At 32.1% G+C, this 21661-nt stretch overlaps 1 protein-coding gene across 1 annotated transcript in view; it reads left to right on the top strand.

The window, feature by feature from the left end:
• The window catches only part of LOC129249079 (dual specificity tyrosine-phosphorylation-regulated kinase 2), a 173514-nt gene that overhangs the window by 94058 nt on the left and 57795 nt on the right, over positions 1–21661 (top strand). The window contains exons 4-5 of the mRNA XM_054888704.1: positions 5525–5694; positions 6571–6848. Coding sequence (XP_054744679.1) covers positions 5525–5694; positions 6571–6848 — 448 coding nt within the window. The remainder of the gene's footprint in view (positions 1–5524; positions 5695–6570; positions 6849–21661) is intronic.

Genomic DNA, 21661 nt, shown 5'->3' with positions numbered 1-21661 from the left:
AAAAAGATGTGTGTGTGTGTGCGTGTGTATGTGGACAGTTTGCTAGAATTTGCCCTTCAGTTGCTTGTTTGTGTTTGTTTTGTGTTAACGGTATTCATTCAAGTTCAGCTAACCATATTTGCGCTATGCACTGAGGCAATTTACGCTCGAGGCTTATTTGCTTTACAATTTCAATTTCTACGCTTCAATCCTCGCAGCCGTCCGCAGTTGTGCTGGAGTGACGCTTCACTTTTGCTCTCATTCAATGGTAGGACAGTTACGACAGCCGGTACACTTTTACTCAAGCTTTTATTTTATTTCATTTTTCTTTTGCAACTTGGTGCTTGTGGTAAAATTATACGCGTCACTGTCATTCAATAACCCCGACGGTCGGGTGCGTATGCAAGTTTGTGCTTCAGCTGCGCGTCGTTGATAATTAAATTTAAAATAATTATATTAAGGTCAAGGATAACTGCGGCTAGAGAAATTGCAAGCAAATGGCAAAAGAAGGCAAGAAAAAAAACGGAATACACCAAGCGAAATGTGAAAATAAATTAAATAAGTAGGGAGCTCAGCTTTACTAGCAATTTTCATACCCAGCTAGCAATAAAATGAAGAACGGATTTCTTATAAAAATAATAATTGGCGTTTGCACCGCACGTTGGGTGTTTGGCTGAGCTCCTCCTCCTTTTTGTGGTGTGCATCTTGATGCTTTTTTTCACAAATGGAGGGACCTACAGTTTCAAGCCGACTCCAGATTTTTTTTTGGAATAGCTTTTTCAAGGCGAAATGCACTCGGAGGCTTACCATTGCCTGCCGACGGGCGACTGCTTTTAGAAACAGCTTCTTCTACCATTTGGTGTTTCATGTCCGAGGCTTCGAGTCGGGCCACTTTCAAATAGTAATCACGCACCAACCCACTCGGCTTGCCACTGCCGTAAAAGTTTAGAAAAGTGAAAAATTCGATGAAATTTTCAAAAATTTCATATAAAGTTTTAAACTTTGCGTTATATAATATGAAAAAAAAATAGAGGCGGATTTAAAATTTTGTAACAGAGTGTATGTGAAGAGAAATGGAAAGGGTACGAGAGGCAGCTGTCTGTAGGTGAGGAATGTGTTTGTGGGTCGCCAAGAGAGAACTGCGTGCATGTTTTCTGCGAATGCCCGATGTGCTGAGACATTAGGAATCTTGCGGGTGTGGGGATTACTTGGATCAATGGGCGATATGATGTGAAGGGTGTAGTCACCACCCGTTGGAATGTCAAATTGTTAAGTCAGTATGCGCGTGAAGCATTCTGACATCGAAGGAATTAGACATTCAGTTGATAAGCTGGACCTTGTGTGTGCTTTTCTGAGACTTAGGGTATGGCCACCAGTCCCCTCAAGGAGTATCCCGGTGGTTGTGGTTTAACACCCAAATGCGGGCAGAGCCTTCTCGGCTCGGTGTGGAGTTGCATTACAACCGGGTGCAGGACCCATAGAACGGCAGAGTTTTACATAGGTCTCGAACCCCACCCAGATGGTTAGTGCGTCCATTCCACACTGCCAATTGGTATCGTAAATCCTTTTTTTTTTTTGGTGCTAATTAACGCATTGATTTGATCCGTTGTGCTTTTGAGCAACGTGGAGTCACACCGTCGCCGGCAGGTACTCAGGTTAGAAACACCGCACGCTGCCGTGCGAAAAACCAATATCTATCCGCATCAGTCGTAGTTAAAATATGGGAGCGAACATGTCTGAATCTTAACCCCGCAAAAGCAGGGCTGCTACGAAAAAGGTACTAAAATGACTTGGCTGCAAAAAGCGCTTGTAATTATTTGTAATCTCTTCGCATGGTCACCCATTGGGTCGGGTACTGGCAAAGATCCACTGTCCTCCATTGAAAGTTGCGACTTTGTTAGCGTTAGCAGCCCCTTCGAGTGGTTTCAGTGCACGCGGAGGCACAAGATCTTGTATGCAAATATTTTCAACCAGCATTCGCTGAGCTGATTCCGAGGCACTACAAGAGCATGACACAGACATAGACCTAAAAAGTTTGCTGTTACACTTGAATCCCACGAAATAGATCTGACTAAAACAAAAAAAAAAACAACATCAACAAGGCATCATGCGAGAACAGTGGCAGTAGTACGCTGGCCGCTTATTGAGATTATTTCCGTAGAAATGCTCACCCACTTATACAACAACAACGACAACAAGAGCAGACTACAGGTAGCCAAAGTGAACCACCCACAATCTACATAAACTACAGGATGGGTACCCTGTCTAGTCAGCATAACAGTTTTACTCTTTCCTGCTTTTCCCTTTGGTTGATACCCGCATAGAATTGGTAATGAAGTATTTTGAAGCATCCGAAAAGGGAAGTCAGGCATTCCCCCGGCCAATTTCGTGCGCACCATCACTTAGGCTAGGACCTTGTTTACTGTCTGACTACAAGAATAAGAAAAAGACTTGCCGTTGTGTCTGAATATCATAGTTTTCATGAGCAGATATTTCAATGCACAAATGCGCTTGGAGGTTACCTTGGCACACCGAGCGGAAATCGCGGCTAGTCATTTTGTTCTTATAATCAATGTTCGCTTTAAGGATCGAGCCCAGGACCTTCTACCTACATACCTATGTGCCACGCACAAATATGATAGGCCAGCTCGGCGGTAGTTATGCTTTGACATTTTTGTTTGAAAAAGCTCTGGGCGAGCGCCTACCATACATTTAAAATCTTTCATAAGCCTGCTGAGAATCACAGAAAAGCAGCGAAAGTGAATGAAATCGTAAGCAAATAAAACGTGCTGTTATCCCACACCTTTTGGATGTCAAAGTATATTACGAAAACCAAGCGTTATAAGAACGTGCACTCTGATCACACTCGTGACGCTACTAAAAATAGTTCTAGTCTCAGTGTGCGGCTGTTTTGGTGACCTCCGCTTATATTCGTTCTATTCAACCTACCCAATGTTTATTGTAAATTTTCTCTAAAAAAATGCAAAAAAAAAAAAAATTCTCCAAGGTCGGGCATTATCCACGTTTTGAGCATATAAAATATTAATTAAGCTGCATTCCTCGTATGTTTTGATTGCCGTTGGCCAACAGTGGTTGAATGACAGCAAATAGGATTTTCATATTACCCCCCTTCATCGCTACTAAAAGTTGATGTACAAATAGCTATGTAGATATTTTATATATACATTTGAAATACCCATTAGTCAGGGCTAACGAGTGCGCGGATATTTTATTCATATCCGAACACAAATGGATTTCCTGTGTTAAAATAAATTGAAAAATACTGTTTTTTCTCTGTTTTCTTCTCGTATTTAAATATGCTGAGCGGGTGAAGCGTTCACGGGTAACTGCGTCACCTCGTAAATATGCGCGAGTGTGTGTGCACATGCATGTGTTTGAAGCTCCGAAGGACACACGGTAATGTACTGCAATGGAAATGTAAAGGAACCTCTAGAGTGAGAGTGAGGAAGGAAGGCAGTGTAGAGAGTAGAGAGTGCAAATGTACGCACATTGAAGTTAAATTGAATTGAATGCGTGAGAAAATATTTTTGAATGCATATGTGTGAGTGTGCGAGGTGCAAGGCGTACAATTTTAATTAATGGTGACTTTTTATTATTTCACTTTTACTTATTTTAATTTAAAGCTACAAAAGTGCCGTCAAGTTGGGATTTTATTAATTAGCACTCATGCGTATTTGAAGAACTGACTTACCTTTCGGATAAATAGCTTATTTTCAGAATCTTAGTTTTGATTAATCGGGTCATTAAATGGAGGATAGTAGCCAGAAGATTTCGATTAGTTGTTATTGACTAATTAAAAGTTAAGCGGTTTGAGCGATACAAATGCAATGGCTCCATGTGACTTTTTCCTGTTTCCCAAGCTCAAGTTGCCGCTCCGTGGAAAACATTTTGAGACAATTGAAGTCATAAAAGAGAATTCGTAGAACACACTCGAGCTTGACTTGTTTACAGTAGCACAGAAAACAAACTATGTGACATGTCACGCTGAAATTTGCCATGCAAGCTTATAACAGCCCTACCAAAAAACAAAAAAATTATATTTGCCATATGTCAACCGCGGGCCGTTTTATTGATAACGTCTCGTTCATATTTGAGTAGAAGGTATTCTTGAATGTGAAATTGCTATATTGGGTGGCAAAAAAAAACTTTTAAGCATTTTATTTCGGAACAATTAAAAAAAACTAATTCAAATTTAATTTCGAGCTTAGTTTTGCCAGCTCAATTGGAAATAAATCTGTGCCGTGAAAGTCTAAGATTAATTTTGATTACTCGCCATTAAAGATTTCGACTATTCATAAAGGCATATCAATTTGGATTAATCATTGAAGATTATTTTGATTATTCGTAAAGAAATGATCCTGCATGATTGAAGACTATTTATCTTTGTTAAGTTGTAGTTCATCCTTGAATGTCAATTTTGATTATTTATTAAACCTTAGATTAATTTTGATTATTTTTTGTTTAAGATTAGTTGATTATTTGTTAAATCCGTGATTCATTTTCAATAATTATGTAAGATTGAATTTGATTATTAATGGCTGAATATTAATTTTGATTATTTATTAAGGAAGATTAGTTGTAATATTCGGTTTTGAAGATTAATTTGAATTAATCGCTATTTAAGATTAATTTTGATGAATTATAAAGAAAGATTTATTTTCATTATTCATGATGGAAGGTTAATTTTATTCATGCCGGAATATTAATTCTGATTTGAGGAAGATTAATTTGTATTACAATAATAATTATTGAAGATTTATTTGGATCATAAAGGAAAATAATTTTTGATTATTTACAACGAGCGATTAAAATTTTTTACTCAAGACCGAAGATTACATTTTATTATTCCTCATTGAAGGTTAGTTTTGATTATTAATTATTAAATACTTGTTTTGATTATTCATAATTGAAAAATAATTTTGTTGCTCGTTATTCATGATTAAGTTTGACTATTCATAAAGGAAGATTAATTTTTAATATTCGTGCTTAAAGATTCATTTTAATTATTCATAAAGAAAAATTGATTTTGATTGCTCCTGATTGAATATTAATTTTGATTATTCCTCATTGAAGATTAGTTTTGATTATTTACTACTTCAAAGATTAATTTTAATTGTTCATTGTTGAAAATTTATTCTTCTGTTCGCTGAAGTTGAAGTTCAATTATTAGTAAAGGCGGATTAATTTTATTTACTAATGGTTGAAGATTATTTTGATTAGTCCTTTTTTAAGAATATTTTTTATTATTTCTTATTGCTGATAAATTTTGATTCTTTATTAAATCTAAGACTAATTTTTGCTGATTAATTAATAATCACAGATTATGACTGTTCATGATTGGAAAACAATTCTGATTATTTATCAAGGACGATTAATTTGGATTAATCATTATTGCAGATTAATTTTGATTATTCCTCATGGAAGACTAAATTCCATTATTCATAACTCACATTTAATTTCAATTATTTTTCAATGCAGATTTATTTTGATTATTCTAATAAATTAAATAATTTATATTTTTTAGAGCTCGTCAAAAAGTTCCGCAACTATTTAACTGATGTAGAATTTGAAGAACTGAAGGTCTACAAGGAAATTTGGTACTTTGGACAGAATGCAAACAAAAATTATAATAAAACAACAACGAACGGAACTGCCAATGCGGGCTTCGACGATGACAATGGAAATTATAAAATTGTGAGTATAAATGCAGATTACAAAAATTAAATAAAGACTTTTTAAAATTTTCTTCAAAAATATTTACTCGAACATACAACTTTGCAATAAAAACTGATAAATGGTATTTTCTGAAACTTGTTCTAAATTATGTTAATGGCCTGAATTTATGGATTCTAGCTTTAAAAAATATCGAAAAAACCTTTATTATGTTTAGGTTGTTAAAAAAAAAATGTTCAAAATAATAAATTTTTTTTTTAAAAATAGTATAATACCTATATTTTAGAAAAATTATTTTGAAAACAAAAATATAATTTAGAAAAATAATTAAAACAAAAATATGAGAAAAGAAGTATAATATTTGGAAATATAAAAAGTTATTGTGAAAAAAATTATATTTGGAAGAAAAAATTATTATATTGAAAGAAAAATAGTTTTTTTGAAAGATTAATTATATTTAGAGATTTAAAGATTTTTTTTTTTCTTAAAAATGAAATGAAAAAAATTTGGTTAAATTCCAATTACAAGACTTGATCATCCTATTCTGATCCAAATAAAGTGGATGCTATGTCTCCATAAGTTTTTCGGTCTTGTTAAATAAATATTTTTATATTTTTATTATTGAGGGTTACATACAGTTAGAATATTAAAAAAAAAATTTTATTTAAGAAAAAATTTAAAATTTCGAATATTAAAAAAGTTTAAAAATTAAAAAATAAAACATGAAAAATTAAAGAAATTTTAAAAATTAAAAGAAAATTTAAAAAAAATTAAAAAACCAATTATTAATATATTTTAACCAATCACCAAATTTTAAAACTATGCTCATCTGAAAGTATTTTATAATAGAAGTTTATAAAAAATGTTGGTAAAATTCTTTATACTCCCTTTTACCAGAACGAGCACGATCACATTGCCTTCCGCTATGAGATACTCGAAGTAATCGGCAAGGGTAGCTTCGGTCAAGTTATACGCGCCATGGATCACAAAACCAATACGTATGTGGCCATTAAGATTATACGTAACAAAAGGCGTTTCCTCAATCAGGCTGTGGTAGAATTGAATATTCTCGATGAATTGCGCGAAAAGGACGCCGATGGATCTCATAATGTCATACATATGCTGGACTATACTTATTTCCGAAAGCATTTGTGCATCACATTCGAGTTGTTGAGGTAAGTGGAAAAGCTAGAAAACAAAAAAAAATATATATAATATTAAGCACAAAACATATAATAATATATACATAGTACATAAATAGGTGGATTTAAAGTAAGAAAAGGTCTTAAGCAAAATTACTTGTAAAGACCTTAGACTGATTACTGGAGAATGAGGACTCTTACAAAAAAAAGTTAAACCTCTTTAAGTCGGTTAAAGGAAAACCCTCGATAATATATTGAGAAGCACTTCACGTTACTGTTTGCTGCGCATTGTGGTCTGTTGATGTTATTCGACCATTTTTCTTCGAAAATGCTGTGGAAAAAGTGCTTATCTTCAATGGCATGGACGATGCGTGGTTTGAATAAAATGGTCCTACGTTGCAACCCGGACTTATATCCGTTAAAAACTGTAACTCCAGCAGCATTTTCCAAATATTTATGGGAAATATTTATGAGAAATATTTATGCTGTTACAGCTACGCCTACGCAGCAAACTAAAAATGGAAATCCTGGAAGGGAAAATGTCAGACTAATTTTAGACTATTTTTGTGTGTCACTTTTTATGTGTTTAAATCATAAACAATTGAAGTTGTTTGTTACATACGATAGGAATTTTTGAAAGTTATGAAGGTTGCATACTTTTACCTTAGGTTTTTCGTTTTTTTGAAGTGAAACTTCTTAGGCGTCGATGGATGAGCGGGAATGGAGAGCAAAATTTAAAGGCCATGCAACGTTTGGGGCATTTTCGTTCCGCGAGAGAGAAAAAAGATATAACGTAGAGGAAAAGGAGAGAGAGAGAGAGAGAGCTATACCTTACATATATCTTAGATACACTTTAGGCTATTTTTACTGAGTTTTTCCTTGTGGTTTCTAATTTATAATGAGAATTAACACTGCCTACTTTTTGGCGCTTGCTTGTTGGTGCAAACTTGTAGGAAATATGTTTTTGGTGCCTACTTTTTGGCGTTATATTTCCTTGGTGCCTGCTGTTTGGGGCGTTTTTTGCTCCCAATTTTTCTGACGTTTTTGTTTTTTTGGTGCCTACTTTTTGCCGCTTATTTCCGTTTCCTGGCTAGCGCTTGTGCGTACTATAAAGAGTCTCCATTCCGGCGTCGGATTTATTGGTATTGCCTTGCGGTAATTTGTACCGTTGCTTCGGTCCTGGAATCGCTGCATTTGTGCCGGTGATAAACGCTCGGAGCAGTGCATGTTGTTGCCACGGTTTGTGTTCCGCGTTTACCTAGATCGATCGAGCCTTCTCCCTTGTTTTGTAAATTTTGTCTATTTGTATTCTTTGCAAATGTTGTGAATTTATTTAGATATATATTCTTTCTCTCTCTCATTTTGTTTCGGGTCTCTCCCTCTTTCTTTGTCTGCCTTGAAAGTTTCACGTCTGTTATGTGTACTACGCTACAAGCATTTTTTTGTTTGGGTGATTTTTTCGTTTTTTTTTCGTGTTTTTTGTGTTTTTTTCTGTTTTTGACTTCATGTCGAATTTGCTATTATTTCTCTTAACTTCATATGTGTCTATTAAATTAACCTATTAAATACCTGCCCTAAATTAAAAGGAAAATTCAGTTGACCTTACAAAAATATTGAAATGAACGATTTTCACTGTGACTAACTGTAGGTCGTAATTACAAACAAAATTTTTTCAGTGTAGATGTACATTTAACAAGCTTTTCGAATATTTTCCTGTTTCCACTTTGCTAATAAAATATAAGTAAGAAATATGCAATAAAAATAAAAATTAAAAAAAAATCCATTCGAATTTGTGGAATTATGAGCCATCTATCAATTATGTCATTAGTTGTATGCAAATTTGTTGTACCAGAAGCGTTATTTCCGTTATTAGCCTTCAAAGAGGTTAAATTTCCGGTACCGAAAAGTATAATTTATTACACTCATTAACGAGATGCATAAAAAAACGCCAATTTCCCTATGCATTTAAATAACTTCGTTAGCGAAATTCTTAGCTTATTTGGCGTATAATGAAAAAGTAAAAATGAAAAAAATCTGAAAGAAAGTCGTAATTGTACGTATATATATGTATGTATATACATAAATACAAGGTAGTACTCGAAGGAAATTAGTACGTACGTATAACAAGAAGTTTTTATTTCTTATTTTCTCCTTTCCATATACATATGTACGTCTACTTCTCTTACTTCTCCTGTTAGTTCACGAAAAAGAAAATATGGCAACATCGCATAGATGTTGATAAAATTCTAATTTTTTCTCGCAATTCATGAACCAACTTTTGTGTTTCGTACATACATACATGAAATACATTTATATATACATACATTCATATTTGGTATGTATACATACCTACATACATACTTATGTAATAAGCAACAAAGTTTCACTTAGCCATGAAAATAACAATTTTGAATTTTTATTGAAGTCATAGTTTTGCTCGTTACTGTTAAAGTTATGTGTTTTATTGAAGAGTGAGGAAAATAGTTTGCTTGTGAAACATTTTCACACAAATTTACTACTGGTATTTCCTTTTTTCGTGCCAACTAACGGCCTTTTTACTTCAATTCTGCTACATGCAAGTATATTTGCCACATTTTGTATTTATTATTTACATACAAATATACCCACGTACATTCTCAAATTTTATTAAGTGCATACATTTATACTCCTGCTGTGAGAGAATTGCCGCTATTTATGGCTGCTTTGTTGTTGTTTCGTTTTGTTTTCTTATAGTTGTTTCCTTGTTAGCTTCTCAAGCAGTGAGGACAAATGAGAATATTCTCCCTCAAACATTGCGTGCTCCATAACAATTGTATACGCATGATGTTAGTTATTGTTGTCGCTTATTGTTTTTTCTTTTTGTACCTTTCGGAAAGCGTCACACTTGTGATGCTTTGAGTACTCAACAACAATAATGAAATAAAATGTTCGCTTTATCGAGCTTTATTAAATGTTATATTAGTAGCAAAGAAGAATGTGAATGATATCTTTCTCTTCTCCCTCTTATTTATTTATTTATAAACGCAATATAATGACATATAAAGAGAAATGTTACAAATAAGGAAGTATTTGCGACTATTGACATGAAGGTAATATTGCAAATAGATATAACAGGGGGTGCAAAATTAATCATCCCATTTTTTTTTTTTTGTGTTTTGTGAAGAAGTGAAGAAGTGAACTCAAATTTGCATGAATTGTATGTGTTTTTTGGAAAATAAAAAACGCAAGAGGTGTCTCTAAAAAGAGCTTTCTCTCATGAAATTTTAGAAGCATGAAGTGCAAGGTTTAAGCGGCTAAGCAATCTCTGTAAAATGAATTTCTTGTGAAAGAAAATGCGCAAGAATCAACTCAAGATTTTATAAATCGGTTTTCTGAGAAATAAAAAACACAAAGCCGTCTCCAAAAAAATGTTTTTTCATTTTATTTAACAATATTAAATAGGTTACAAAAAAGCATTTTTTCACTTTATTTAACAATATTAAATAGGTTACAAAAAAGCATACTCAAAATTTTTCTAAACATTCCAATTACAAAATTAAAAATTTAGATGCAAATTTGTGAATTTTTTTTTTAATTTTTTATAAGGTTTGAGAATTCGGCTAATGTGGCTTTGGTTGAAAAATAAACAATATTAAAAAGAAAATATTCGACAAATGTTTACTCTAAAACATTTTAAATTCAAGGTGGCGCAAAATTAATCATCCATTTTAAAAATAAATATTCGACAAATGTTTACTCTAAAACATTTTAAATTCAAGGTGGCGCAAAATTAATCATCCATTTTAAAAATAAAGATTCGAAAAATGTTTACTCTAAAACATTTTAAATTCGGGGTGGCGCAAAATTAATCAACCCCTTTTTGTTAAAAATAAGTATTCGAAAAATGTTTACTCTACAACAGTTTAAATTCGAGGTGGCGCAAAATTAGTAATCTATTTTTATTAAAAATAAATATTCGAAAAATGTTTACTCTACAACGGTTTAAATTCAAGGTGGCGCAAAATTAATCATTCAATTGTGGTTTTGAACAACTTTTTCACCAAATAAAAAAATGGCATTGAGTGATTCATGCGCTCGAAATTATAAATCTGCCAATAAGGTGATTAATTTTGCGCCACCTTGTATTAAAAAAATTATCATCCACTCGTGTACGCTCGCCACCTTTTAACAAATTCAAACAACATGCACAATTGTTGTCTGACAGATTTAAAAAAAAAAATAAAATAAAGTTGAAAAATTGGAAATCTTCATAAAGTGCAAAACATTCGCTCATCGAAACGCCCTCAGTCACAGGAGCTAAAGTAGTAAGAAGGAACTTTGTATAGTCAACCAATGATTTTTTCATCAACCAAATCACCGCAAAGTAAGTGAGAAATTTAAGCAAATATACATAAATTAATCTGAGAATATAGGCGCTTAAGGTGATGTCACTGAATATGTCGTTTTTAATAAATTCAAGCAGAAATTCCTATTATAATTTCTAAATATCGTGAAACTTTTGTAGGCTGAGAACACCACATAGCAACTTTGACGAGTTGGCAGGCATAATTTCTAAAAATTCAGTGACTTTTTAACTTTTTTTTGGCTCAAGAACATAATTAAGCAGTTCGTCTTTGTCCCACATACCTAAATTGGTCCCGATTACCATATTTGTATGTGAGTAACTCATTTCACACGCACGCATATTGCCGTTGTTCACACAAAAATATCGCATGCAATAAATTTCAAGTGGGTTGTATACAAAAGTATCTACCTCATTTTTATGTCACATATGGCAAAGTGCCAGCCCAACAATAAGAGTATAATAAATTTAATTATGCATATGTAAATTACCAACATTGGGGGAAAAATTATTTGACTGATATCTGAAAACTTTGCCTGTTGACAACGAATACTAAATGCGCTGCACTTGAAACAACAAAAAAGTCTTATTGCCATATTTGGTCGCTATTCTCATGCCTATGCCCCCTTTTCTAGCTGTAGTTGTAATCGTTTTTTTATTTTTTGCACATTTCCTCGCCCCACCTTGAACTAATTTAAATGTCAAAAGCGAATTCCAAACTTTAGCTGCTGCTCACTTTCAATCGAACCACCAACTGTCTGAATTGCTTCCGCACATTACCTTGTTTTTCTTTCGTTGCCTGCACACAATGTTGTGAATAAATGACAGGGGTCGATGTGGCATGTGGCGTGTGGCATGTATTGTAGTAAATGCAGCACACTAATTTACGTATGAAAATAATTACCCTGCAATAAGCAGGTAAATGGGACTATTTTCAAACTAGTGCGGGACTACTTATTAGGACAATCACCAGTCAATGTATTTAATTGCTATCAGTTATTTTTTCGTGAGATGTGGAGATTTATTCGTAAGGGTTGTTGTTGTTATTGATGTTGAAGCAACATAAACATTCCTCATATATATACGGGGAACGCTCCTGGAGTGGCAGTCCTTGATCGAATATAAATCCGAGTTATTCCGGCAACGTAGAACCGACTGTCGTGGGAACGCAATTTGTCTGTTTTTCTTCGGCATTCGCTAGACGAAAGGTCTGACTGAATGAGTCAGTTGTATTCAGCATAGATCAGATCCATTGTCTACAGGTGTATCCGTCAAATATTTCTGCTTCATTAAGAAATCAGGAAAGTTTAAAGAGAAGTTAACTTTGGAAATAACCTGCCTGTTTTCCACGTCTTCCTTTTTTAAAGCCGTAGATACAGTGGGAATCTATGCAAGAGTGGTGGGGTTTTTATTAACTCAAACCTAATTTACTTCAAATCCAATTCAATCCAACCTAATGCAGAACAATACAATCCAATCCGGTTTTTCTTCTGTTAAATAACTTTGAGAATGGGCACAAACTATTTACCAGAAAACGAGTCCTTTTATGCGATTGCTTCCTCTGCTTATATTACTTACAGAGAACGCACACACACGCATATATATATATATATACACAAACATATGCCTACAAATATCACAAATATTGCGTGTATTTTGGCCTGTCTTCTTTGTGGTTAACTGCTGCTCTCTTTCATTTATTCCTTTTTTACTCGAAACTTTAAAATTTCCAACCTGTCAGTTGGTTGGCTGATTTGTTGTGCCTTTGTTGTACCATTGCAAGCATTCCCAAGTCATAGTTAGTTGCACCAAAGAATGTGAAGCGCGCATTTTGCGTGTAAGGAAATAAATCGCGTACTTCTCATATTTACCTTTATTTAGTTGAGAGGCGGGTGTTGGTGGGTTGTTTGTGTACAACAGCTGAATCCTTTTTTATTTACTACCACTCAACAAATTTGCGGGCTTCCACTTATCAACAATTCAATCAGGACAAGTAAACAAGTTAGAGGAATGACGTCACTGATTGAGGTGGGGATGGTGATGGTGGTCATGACCGTGGCGATGGCGGTGGCGGTGTGTGGTAGGGATAGCTGTTGCTCATTTTGTTGGAGAAACTTATTAGGTTGCGAGTACTTAACTGATGTCTGGTGCAAGGTGAATTGATCTATATTTTTAATTGATAAGTCTAGTGATCCAAGTATTTTTTATTAGTAAATCAAGTGATGTAAATACACTGAATATTGTTGTACATTTTTTTGGAAAATGGCGTATTTGTAGGATTGAGTATAATGAGAAGTAAACAAAAAATGTTGACAAGTATTTTATAGACTGGATGTTTGTTCAATGTTGAAGGTTTTAGTAGAGTTTTTAAAGTAAAATACATTCGGTTCTTTTCTCATTCTAATATAACATTTGTTCTTTATAGGATGAGACTTACTTAAAAAAACTTTCTGAATAAAAAAATGTCTGAAAAATTGTATACATTTTTTTAAATACATATAATTTTTTTTTTTAATTTTTTTTTTTAATTTTTTTTTAAATTTTTTTTTAATTAATTTAATTTGATTAAGCAAAAATCTAAAAAAATTCTGAAAATTTTCTTTATTACATTTTTTTTTATTAAATTCAAAAAAGATTAAAAAAAAAAGTTCCAGTAAAGTAAAAAAAGCGTAAATTTTTTCAGATTTTTTTTTTAATTTTTTTAATTAATTTTTTTTTTATTAAATTAAAAAAATTAAAAATAATTTATATAAAAATAATTTTGAAAAAAAATTAACTTAACAAAATTCGAAAAAAATGCAAAAACAATTCTGAAAATTTTTTTTTAATTAAATTTTTTTATTAAATTAAAAAATTACAAAAAAAGTTCCAGTAAATTAAAAAAAGTTTACATTTTTTCAGAATTTTTTTAATTAAATTTTTTTTGTCAAATGAATTAATTTTTTTTTTGTTAAATAAAAAAAAATTTTTTATTTTGTTTTTTTAATTTTATATAAAAAAAAATTGTGAAAATGTTTTTAAATTACATTTTTTTATTAAATTGAAAAAATAAAAATAAAGTTCCAGTAAAGTAAAAAAAGAGGCGGCGCCATAGCCGAATGGGTTGGTGCGTGATTACGATTCGGAATTCACAGAAAGATCGTTGGTTCGAATCTCGGTGAAAGCAAAATTAATAAAAGCATTTTTCTAATAGAGGTCTGCCCTCGGCAGGCAATGGCAAACCTCCGAGTGTATTTCTGCCATGAAAAAGCTCCTCATAAAAATATCTGCCGTTCGGAGTCGGCTTGAAACTGTAGGTCCCTCCATTTGTGGAACAACATCAACACGCACACCACAAATAGGAGGTGGAGCTCGGCCAAACACCTAACAGAAGTGTACGCGCTAATTATTATTATTTTTTAATAAAAAACGTTTAAATTTTTTCAGATTTTTTTAGAATTTTTTTAATTAAAATTTTTTTTTATTAAATTTAAATTTTTTATTAATTAAAATTTTTTTTTATTAAATTAAAAAAATTGAAAAAAATGTATATAAAAAACTTGAAAAAAATTAATTAAACAAAATTCGAAAAAAATTCTAAAGAAATTCTGAAAATTTTTTTTAATTACATTTTTTTATTAAATTAAAAAAATTAAAAAAAGTTCTAGTAAATTAAAAAAGGTTTAAATTTTTTCTGAATTTTTTTAGAATTTTTTTTAATTAAATTTTTTATTTATTAAATTAAAGAAATTTAAAAAAAAAAATTATATAAAAAAAAATTTTGAAATTTTTTCAGACATTTTTCAAATATTTTTTTAAGAATTTTTTTGAGAAACTTTTTTAAATGTGTCTTATCCTTAAAAAAAAAAAACATTGATGTAAAAAGCACCGAATATATTTTACTTTACTAAGAAAATTTGTTTTTGTGGAAAATTTCCAGAACAAAATAAAAAAAAATTGTTTTGAGTTTCTTCTTATTTCTTTATTGATAGCTAGACTTTACTTAGTAAGCCCTGTAAGTTTAATAACGGGAATCCCATTTTAAGAAAAATGTTTATTTTTTTGTGACAATTTTGTGAGAAAAAATTCAATTTTAAATATGTAAATAAGTTTTCAGAAAAATTTTGTTTTGATTTTTGTTTGTTTTTGTTTTTTCTTTTTTCTTATTTTTTTATTAATAGCTGAGACTTTGCTTAGTAATCCTTGAAAGTTTGATAATGAAATTATCATTTTGATAAAAAATTTTATTTCGTTGTGAAATATTTTGCAGAAAAAATTTCATTTTTTTAAAACAATTTTGAGAAAAATTTTGTTTTGATTTTTGTTGGTTTTTGTGTTTGATATGACTTTCTTCTTATTTTTTTTTTCTTAATAGCTGAGTCTTTGCCTAGCAATCCTTGTAAGTTAAGTTTTGGGATCCCCATACCTTTTCGTGAGAACTACTGCTCTAACCTAGTAATAGCATAGGTACACGTCTTTAAGTCGATCGAAGCGACGCTTCGTACATTAGTAAGCTGACCCACATCCATAATAGCCATCATCATACTCAATGAAGGTCTGAGTTTGAACCGATTAGAATACGCCAACGCGAGGAATCTGGGGCTTTGAAAGTTTTTTTACTTTGAAGATTTCAAACTTTACTTGCAAACATTTTGACTTACTTGTAAACAAATAGAAAAAATCTGTGAAAATATTAAAATTTCGTACATTTTGCCGGGCCTATGCATTTTCTCCATGAATGCTCGACATTTCTTATATGGAGGAAAATACCCAACAACGTCATCATAAAAAAATTGTCAAAAATCAACGAGTGTTTGGAGCCATTTCAAACTTGCACCTTATTGCATCAAAATTTAATGGGCTACAACACTGCATACTCGTAATTTTTCTGAAATTTTTTATTAAATAGTTTGTCAAGCGTCATTATCTTTAATCCATCACTGCGAGTTATATCAGCTCTGTAGCGTTATTTTGAAACTTTTGGAGGTTTTTCTAGCATTTTTCATTTGTAGCTATCCATCGAAAATAACTTTTTATCTACACTTTGCTAATAATTGCTTTTATTTTTATTTTATTTTTGTTTATTTTTTAAATATAAAAAATATATTTTTTTTTTAATACTAGGAAATTTGTCTGGCTCTTTGCATGTCTCTACTGTCAGCTACCCATCTGAAATAACTTGTTTTCCAATCGCACTAAAATTGTTATTTTTTGTAGTTAATTTATATAGTTTTTGTTTAACTTTCCTTCACAAACATTTGGCTTCTCTTGTTCGCTTTTAAATCGCTCTGCATTCCCAAATGACTGGCACAATTTATCCCTTCCTCCGACGGGCTTCCGCTTGCTTTCATTATTAGCAGTTACACCACAAATTATGCACTTACATATACCCGTAAAACTGTGTGTGTGTGTGTAAGGAATTGTTATATAAAATGTCACATTTAATTGCTGGGCGTATTGGTGCTGCATGCAAAACTGAAATTAAAACTATGACTTCAAATCGACAAAATCCAAGCAAAAGTTTGTACAAAAAAAGTGAAACAAAAAAACGTAAAATCTAATGGAAGCTATAAAACTGGAAATGAAACAGAAACTTTCAACATTCGCCAATTTTTCAAATTACGCCTACACTTGCTGACGTGAACGGCATGAACGGCATATTACAAAAAGTACAGTTTTGTGCATAACTTATGCACTTTTCTATAGCTGGATAATATTTTATATTTTTATTTTTCTAATGAGCTAGAAGGTATAAGGAAATATTATATTACTGATCTCGAACTTGAAAATCAAGAAAAATTTCTCGAGCTAAAATTTTGCGTAACTATTCTCTGAACTGAAAGCGAGGATAGCAGCAATTAATGAAGTAGTGAATTGGTTGGCGGCAATAAGGGCATTAGCCCCGTTGTTTGTGCTTTCGATATTAGTCGGGGGAATGCCTGACTTCGCTCTCTGCGTTACTGAACTCAGCGAGTGCTGGTTGTTGCGAGATCCTTCTAGCTCAAGTAGATCGAGGGTCCTTGAGGGAACTTCTAAGGCGAACAAAGCAGCAGCTCTCGAATTCGGTAGGTATCCTTACCGGACATTGTCCGTTAGGTGTCCATGCGGCGAGACTTGGGATTGCTTCAAGGCCTCCTCTGCAGAAGCAGCTTCTTCTCAGTTGCCTTGCTCTCCTCGTTTAGACATCTGGCTCTCACTTTTTCGCTGCACTTGCGGATATTGCGGGTTTAAGTATCACACGTCTAGTAAAATTCATCAGTAGCTTGAAGCGGTTATACGGGCGTAATTAGCGACTGCTGGTCGTCAACTTCTAATCCAAAGCCTCGTCTTCCTTTTTCCACCTGTTTGGTTCTTTTCCTTCTGGTTCCTTCCAAGGGCAGCTATTTATGCTATCCTACTTGGTGTGAACTGGATGTCAGTAAGCACAAAATAACACTAAGAAATATTTTGCAGAAAAAATTTCATTTTTTTAAAACAATTTTGAGAAAAATTTTGTTTTGATTTTTGTTGGTTTTTGTGTTTGATATGACTTTCTTCTTATTTTTTTTTTTCTTAATAGCTGAGTCTTTGCCTAGCAATCCTTGTAAGTTAAGTTTTGGGATCCCCATACCTTTTCGTGAGAACTACTGCTCTAACCTAGTAATAGCATAGGTACACGTCTTTAAGTCGATCGAAGCGACGCTTCGTACATTAGTAAGCTGACCCACATCCATAATAGCCATCATCATACTCAATGAAGGTCTGAGTTTGAACCGATTAGAATACGCCAACGCGAGGAATCTGGGGCTTTGAAAGTTTTTTTACTTTGAAGATTTCAAACTTTACTTGCAAACATTTTGACTTACTTGTAAACAAACTCTCGCAACTTTCATTACGCTTTTCAATGTGGTGACGTGCAAGATCGCAACTGCTTTGTAGTATTTCATCTACGCTAATTACAATTCTGCTGAGTAAACATTTTTTTGTCGTATTTTGTTAATATTTTTTAATTTCGGAAAGTTAAAAAAATTAAAATTAGCAAAAAAGTTTTCTTTTTTACTCTTCTAAAAATTTGTTCGACCAAAGTGCGATTGGCATTGTTTTTCAGTCATGAACTATTCAAAAATGAATTTTTAGGATGTTCCTCACAGTTCATATGATTTTTTATCTAGATAAATATTTTGAAGCCAGATCCACTTATAGCATGCAACATGCCCTGGAATGTCCTCTACCTATCAGTGCAAGTCTCATCAAAATCCGTTTAGCGGTTTCGGAGATCGGGCCGTACAAACTTACAGACAAAAAATTCAAAAAATGCTCAGTTATGTTTTTGTTCATGCGAATAACTGCACTGGCTTAAAGTCCATTTATTTTAAAATCACACTCAAAACTAGTTAAGTTCTCAGTAGGAAAAGTGGTTTACGTTTTGCTCGAAACTGTACATTAAAACCAACCGAAGCAAACAAAATGTGCGCCTAAAAGCATGCAATGCGCTTTTGTGGATTTGTAAAACGTCGAAACTTTATATGTGCACGCACATGAATATGTAAGGCTGTGTATGTGCGTGGGCATGTGTGTGTGTGCACACATTTTGACCTTCATTGCTTGTAGTGAAATTATAACGGCACTGCTATTAAGTCATATGATTTTATAATTACACTGTAATAACCAAATGCGCCGGTGTGCCTGTGCCTGCCCACTAACCACTACGTCAACGCCAACAGCCAATTTTTTTACGGTAATGTCGCTGAGTCGCGTGCAGAGCGAAATTTCTGGTTGAAACGATATGGCTGTTTTGTGTTTTGCTCCTTTTCCACCTCTCTAATTTCACCTGCATTGCTGTCACAAACTAACTTTGCATAGACGATTCACTTAGTAGTTGAGTAGTTGTACTCAAACTCACATCGAACTAATTTGCAAAAGCACATGTGATTTGTGCAAACTTTATTACGGGCAATAAATTCATTGTATTTTTTTTTTCTGTGCTCACTTGTGAATTGTCTAGATATATCTTTGAATTGTCAAAATATGGCACAACCAATTAAGTTTGCTTCACGTGCAAACGCCAAGGAGCCATAAAAAAGAGACAGCCAACAGGTGGCCCCCCAGTGAGTGTAGACACACGTCAAGTTGCGCCCATCATTAGCAATAAATAAAGTGGTTCTACTGATAGCTTCATACGACCAATATCGTAGGTTATTTTGAAATCTTACACTAACGAGTATGTTGGTAGTTGCAGGTGTGTGAGTGTGCAGCTGGCTTACGGAAGATTTATAGGTTTGTGTCAGCGTAAATATCCGTGAACCTACATGCGCGTGCTTTCCCACACACACATTTTTTTGTCAATGGCATACGTGCATACATATATTTTGTGTCTTGACATACCAAGTAGCCATCTTTGTGCACCATAAATTGTGAACCATATGTTGCAGGCAAGAACAATATTCTACACGTGGTGGTAATAAAAATGTCATGTTAGGTGTTTTTTGTATTGGAATGCTTGGGAACATGTGCCAATGCCTATTTGCGTGAAAGCATTTGCATAATCGAATTACAAAAAGTAAAAATTAAAAATAAAGCAAAAAATTACAAACAAAAAAAAAAACCACAAGCAGAAGAAAAAATAAAACAAAATATAATAAAAATAATAATAATAAAAAAAAGTTAAAAAAAAACAAAAAAATTAAATTAAATTAAAAATAAAATATTAAAAACAATTTATAAAAAAAAAAACAAAACACGAGCAGAAGAAAAAATAAAACAAAATATAATTAAAAAAAATAATAATAAAAAAAAATTAAAAAAAATTAAATAAAATTACAAATAAAATACTAAAAACAATTTATAAAACAAAAAAAATAAATAATTAAAAAATATATGTATAAAAAAAAGAATATTAAAACAACAAAATAAAACACCAAAATATATAAAAAAAATTTTATTAAAATAGGAAAAACCATGTGCAAGTTCCTAGAAAAAATTAAACCAAATACAATAAAGTAAAAAAAAAATTGTAAATCACTCCTGTTTTGGGATGCAATGAATAAAAAAAGAAATAAAAAAGAATAAAAAAATATAAAGAAAATTAAAAAACCAAAATAAAAAACAAAAATTAAAAAATAAAAAAAGTAAATATGATAAATAAATAAAAAATAAAATATTAAAAAATATACTAAAATAAAAAACAAAAATTAAAAAAAAATTAAAAACAAAAATAAAAAAAAATTAAGAAGAAAAAAATTAAGAAAAAATAAAAACAAAATTTTAAATAAATAAATAAATAAAAAAAGTTAAATATTAAAAAAAAGCATAAAAAAAATATTAAAACATAAATAAAATATAAACAAAATATATAAAAAAATTAAGCAAAATTGGGAAAAATTAAAAAATAAAAACCGAAAAAAATAAAGCCAAAAACAAAAAATCCAAAAAAGGGGAAAAAACTTTACTGCACATAGGTTAGGTTAGGTTAAATGACTGCCTTAGCTAAGGACTTACTTGGACAAATATTAAAAATTCGTCCGTTGTGGTGCCATACATGGGAGAGGAGAAAGAAGAATGGAAGGAAACAAAAAAAATTAAACATACCAAAAATAAAATATAAAAAAATAAAAAATAAAAGTAATATATAAAAATAAATGAAAACAAAAATAAAATATAGAAAATCAAATATAAAAAAAAATAAAAAATAAAAATAAAATATAAAAAAATTAAAATTTAAATATAAAAAAAAACAAATAAAATATACAAAAAAAAATAAAAAAATAGGTGGGAAAATTAGGTTTTAAATTTAATTTGGTTTACACACTGACCGATGGAGCCAGAAAAAGACTACATTAGCTTCGTTATTCGTGTGGGTTATTTAGTCTCTACGTCGCAGGGAATGCGTAAAGCCAATGACTCGTGCGCAACTCCTCGACTTAGACTTTCCTTCACTTTGCAACCAACGTTCCGAGAGATGAAGCCCATTTTCATTTAAATACACTTCCATTTCAAACCTTTTGCATCATTTTTGTGTGCATTGAAAATCTTCGGTAGACGGTGTCTCTTATCGACTAATGCTGAACGGTTATTTTCTGGCGATATTGAGAGAACATCGTTCCTTCAGTACAGAAAATTGGTTTCAGCTAGATTGCACTACGCCGCAGACGGCCAGAGAGACCTGCGTGATTTCTTCGCTAACAAACGGATTGGCCGTTTCGGTCATATGTTCTGGTCTCAAGGTCACCATATTTTACCTCAAAGGACATTTTTCTATGGGAGCACCTCACAAGTAAAGCCTACGACCATCTCAGCATGACAGTCGGTTCTACGTTACCGGAGCGACCCGGATTTACTATATATCCGGCCAAGAACTGTCACTATATACCGTATATAAGTATGGCCAGATTCTAAGAGTATATCCGCCGTAACGGTCAACATTTAGAGGAAATAATTAAAAAAAAAAATTTAAATCCGTTCTTGTGTTCTTTGTGATTATTAACCTTTTCTCGACAGGTACATAAAACCTGCATATTACAGGAACGGGTGCAATTATCCCAAAGTT

This window comes from Anastrepha obliqua, chromosome 5 (assembly GCF_027943255.1).
Source record: "Anastrepha obliqua isolate idAnaObli1 chromosome 5, idAnaObli1_1.0, whole genome shotgun sequence".
In the NCBI taxonomy this organism is placed as follows: domain Eukaryota; kingdom Metazoa; phylum Arthropoda; class Insecta; order Diptera; family Tephritidae; genus Anastrepha; species Anastrepha obliqua.
This window is presented reverse-complemented; position numbering and strand designations above follow the sequence as displayed.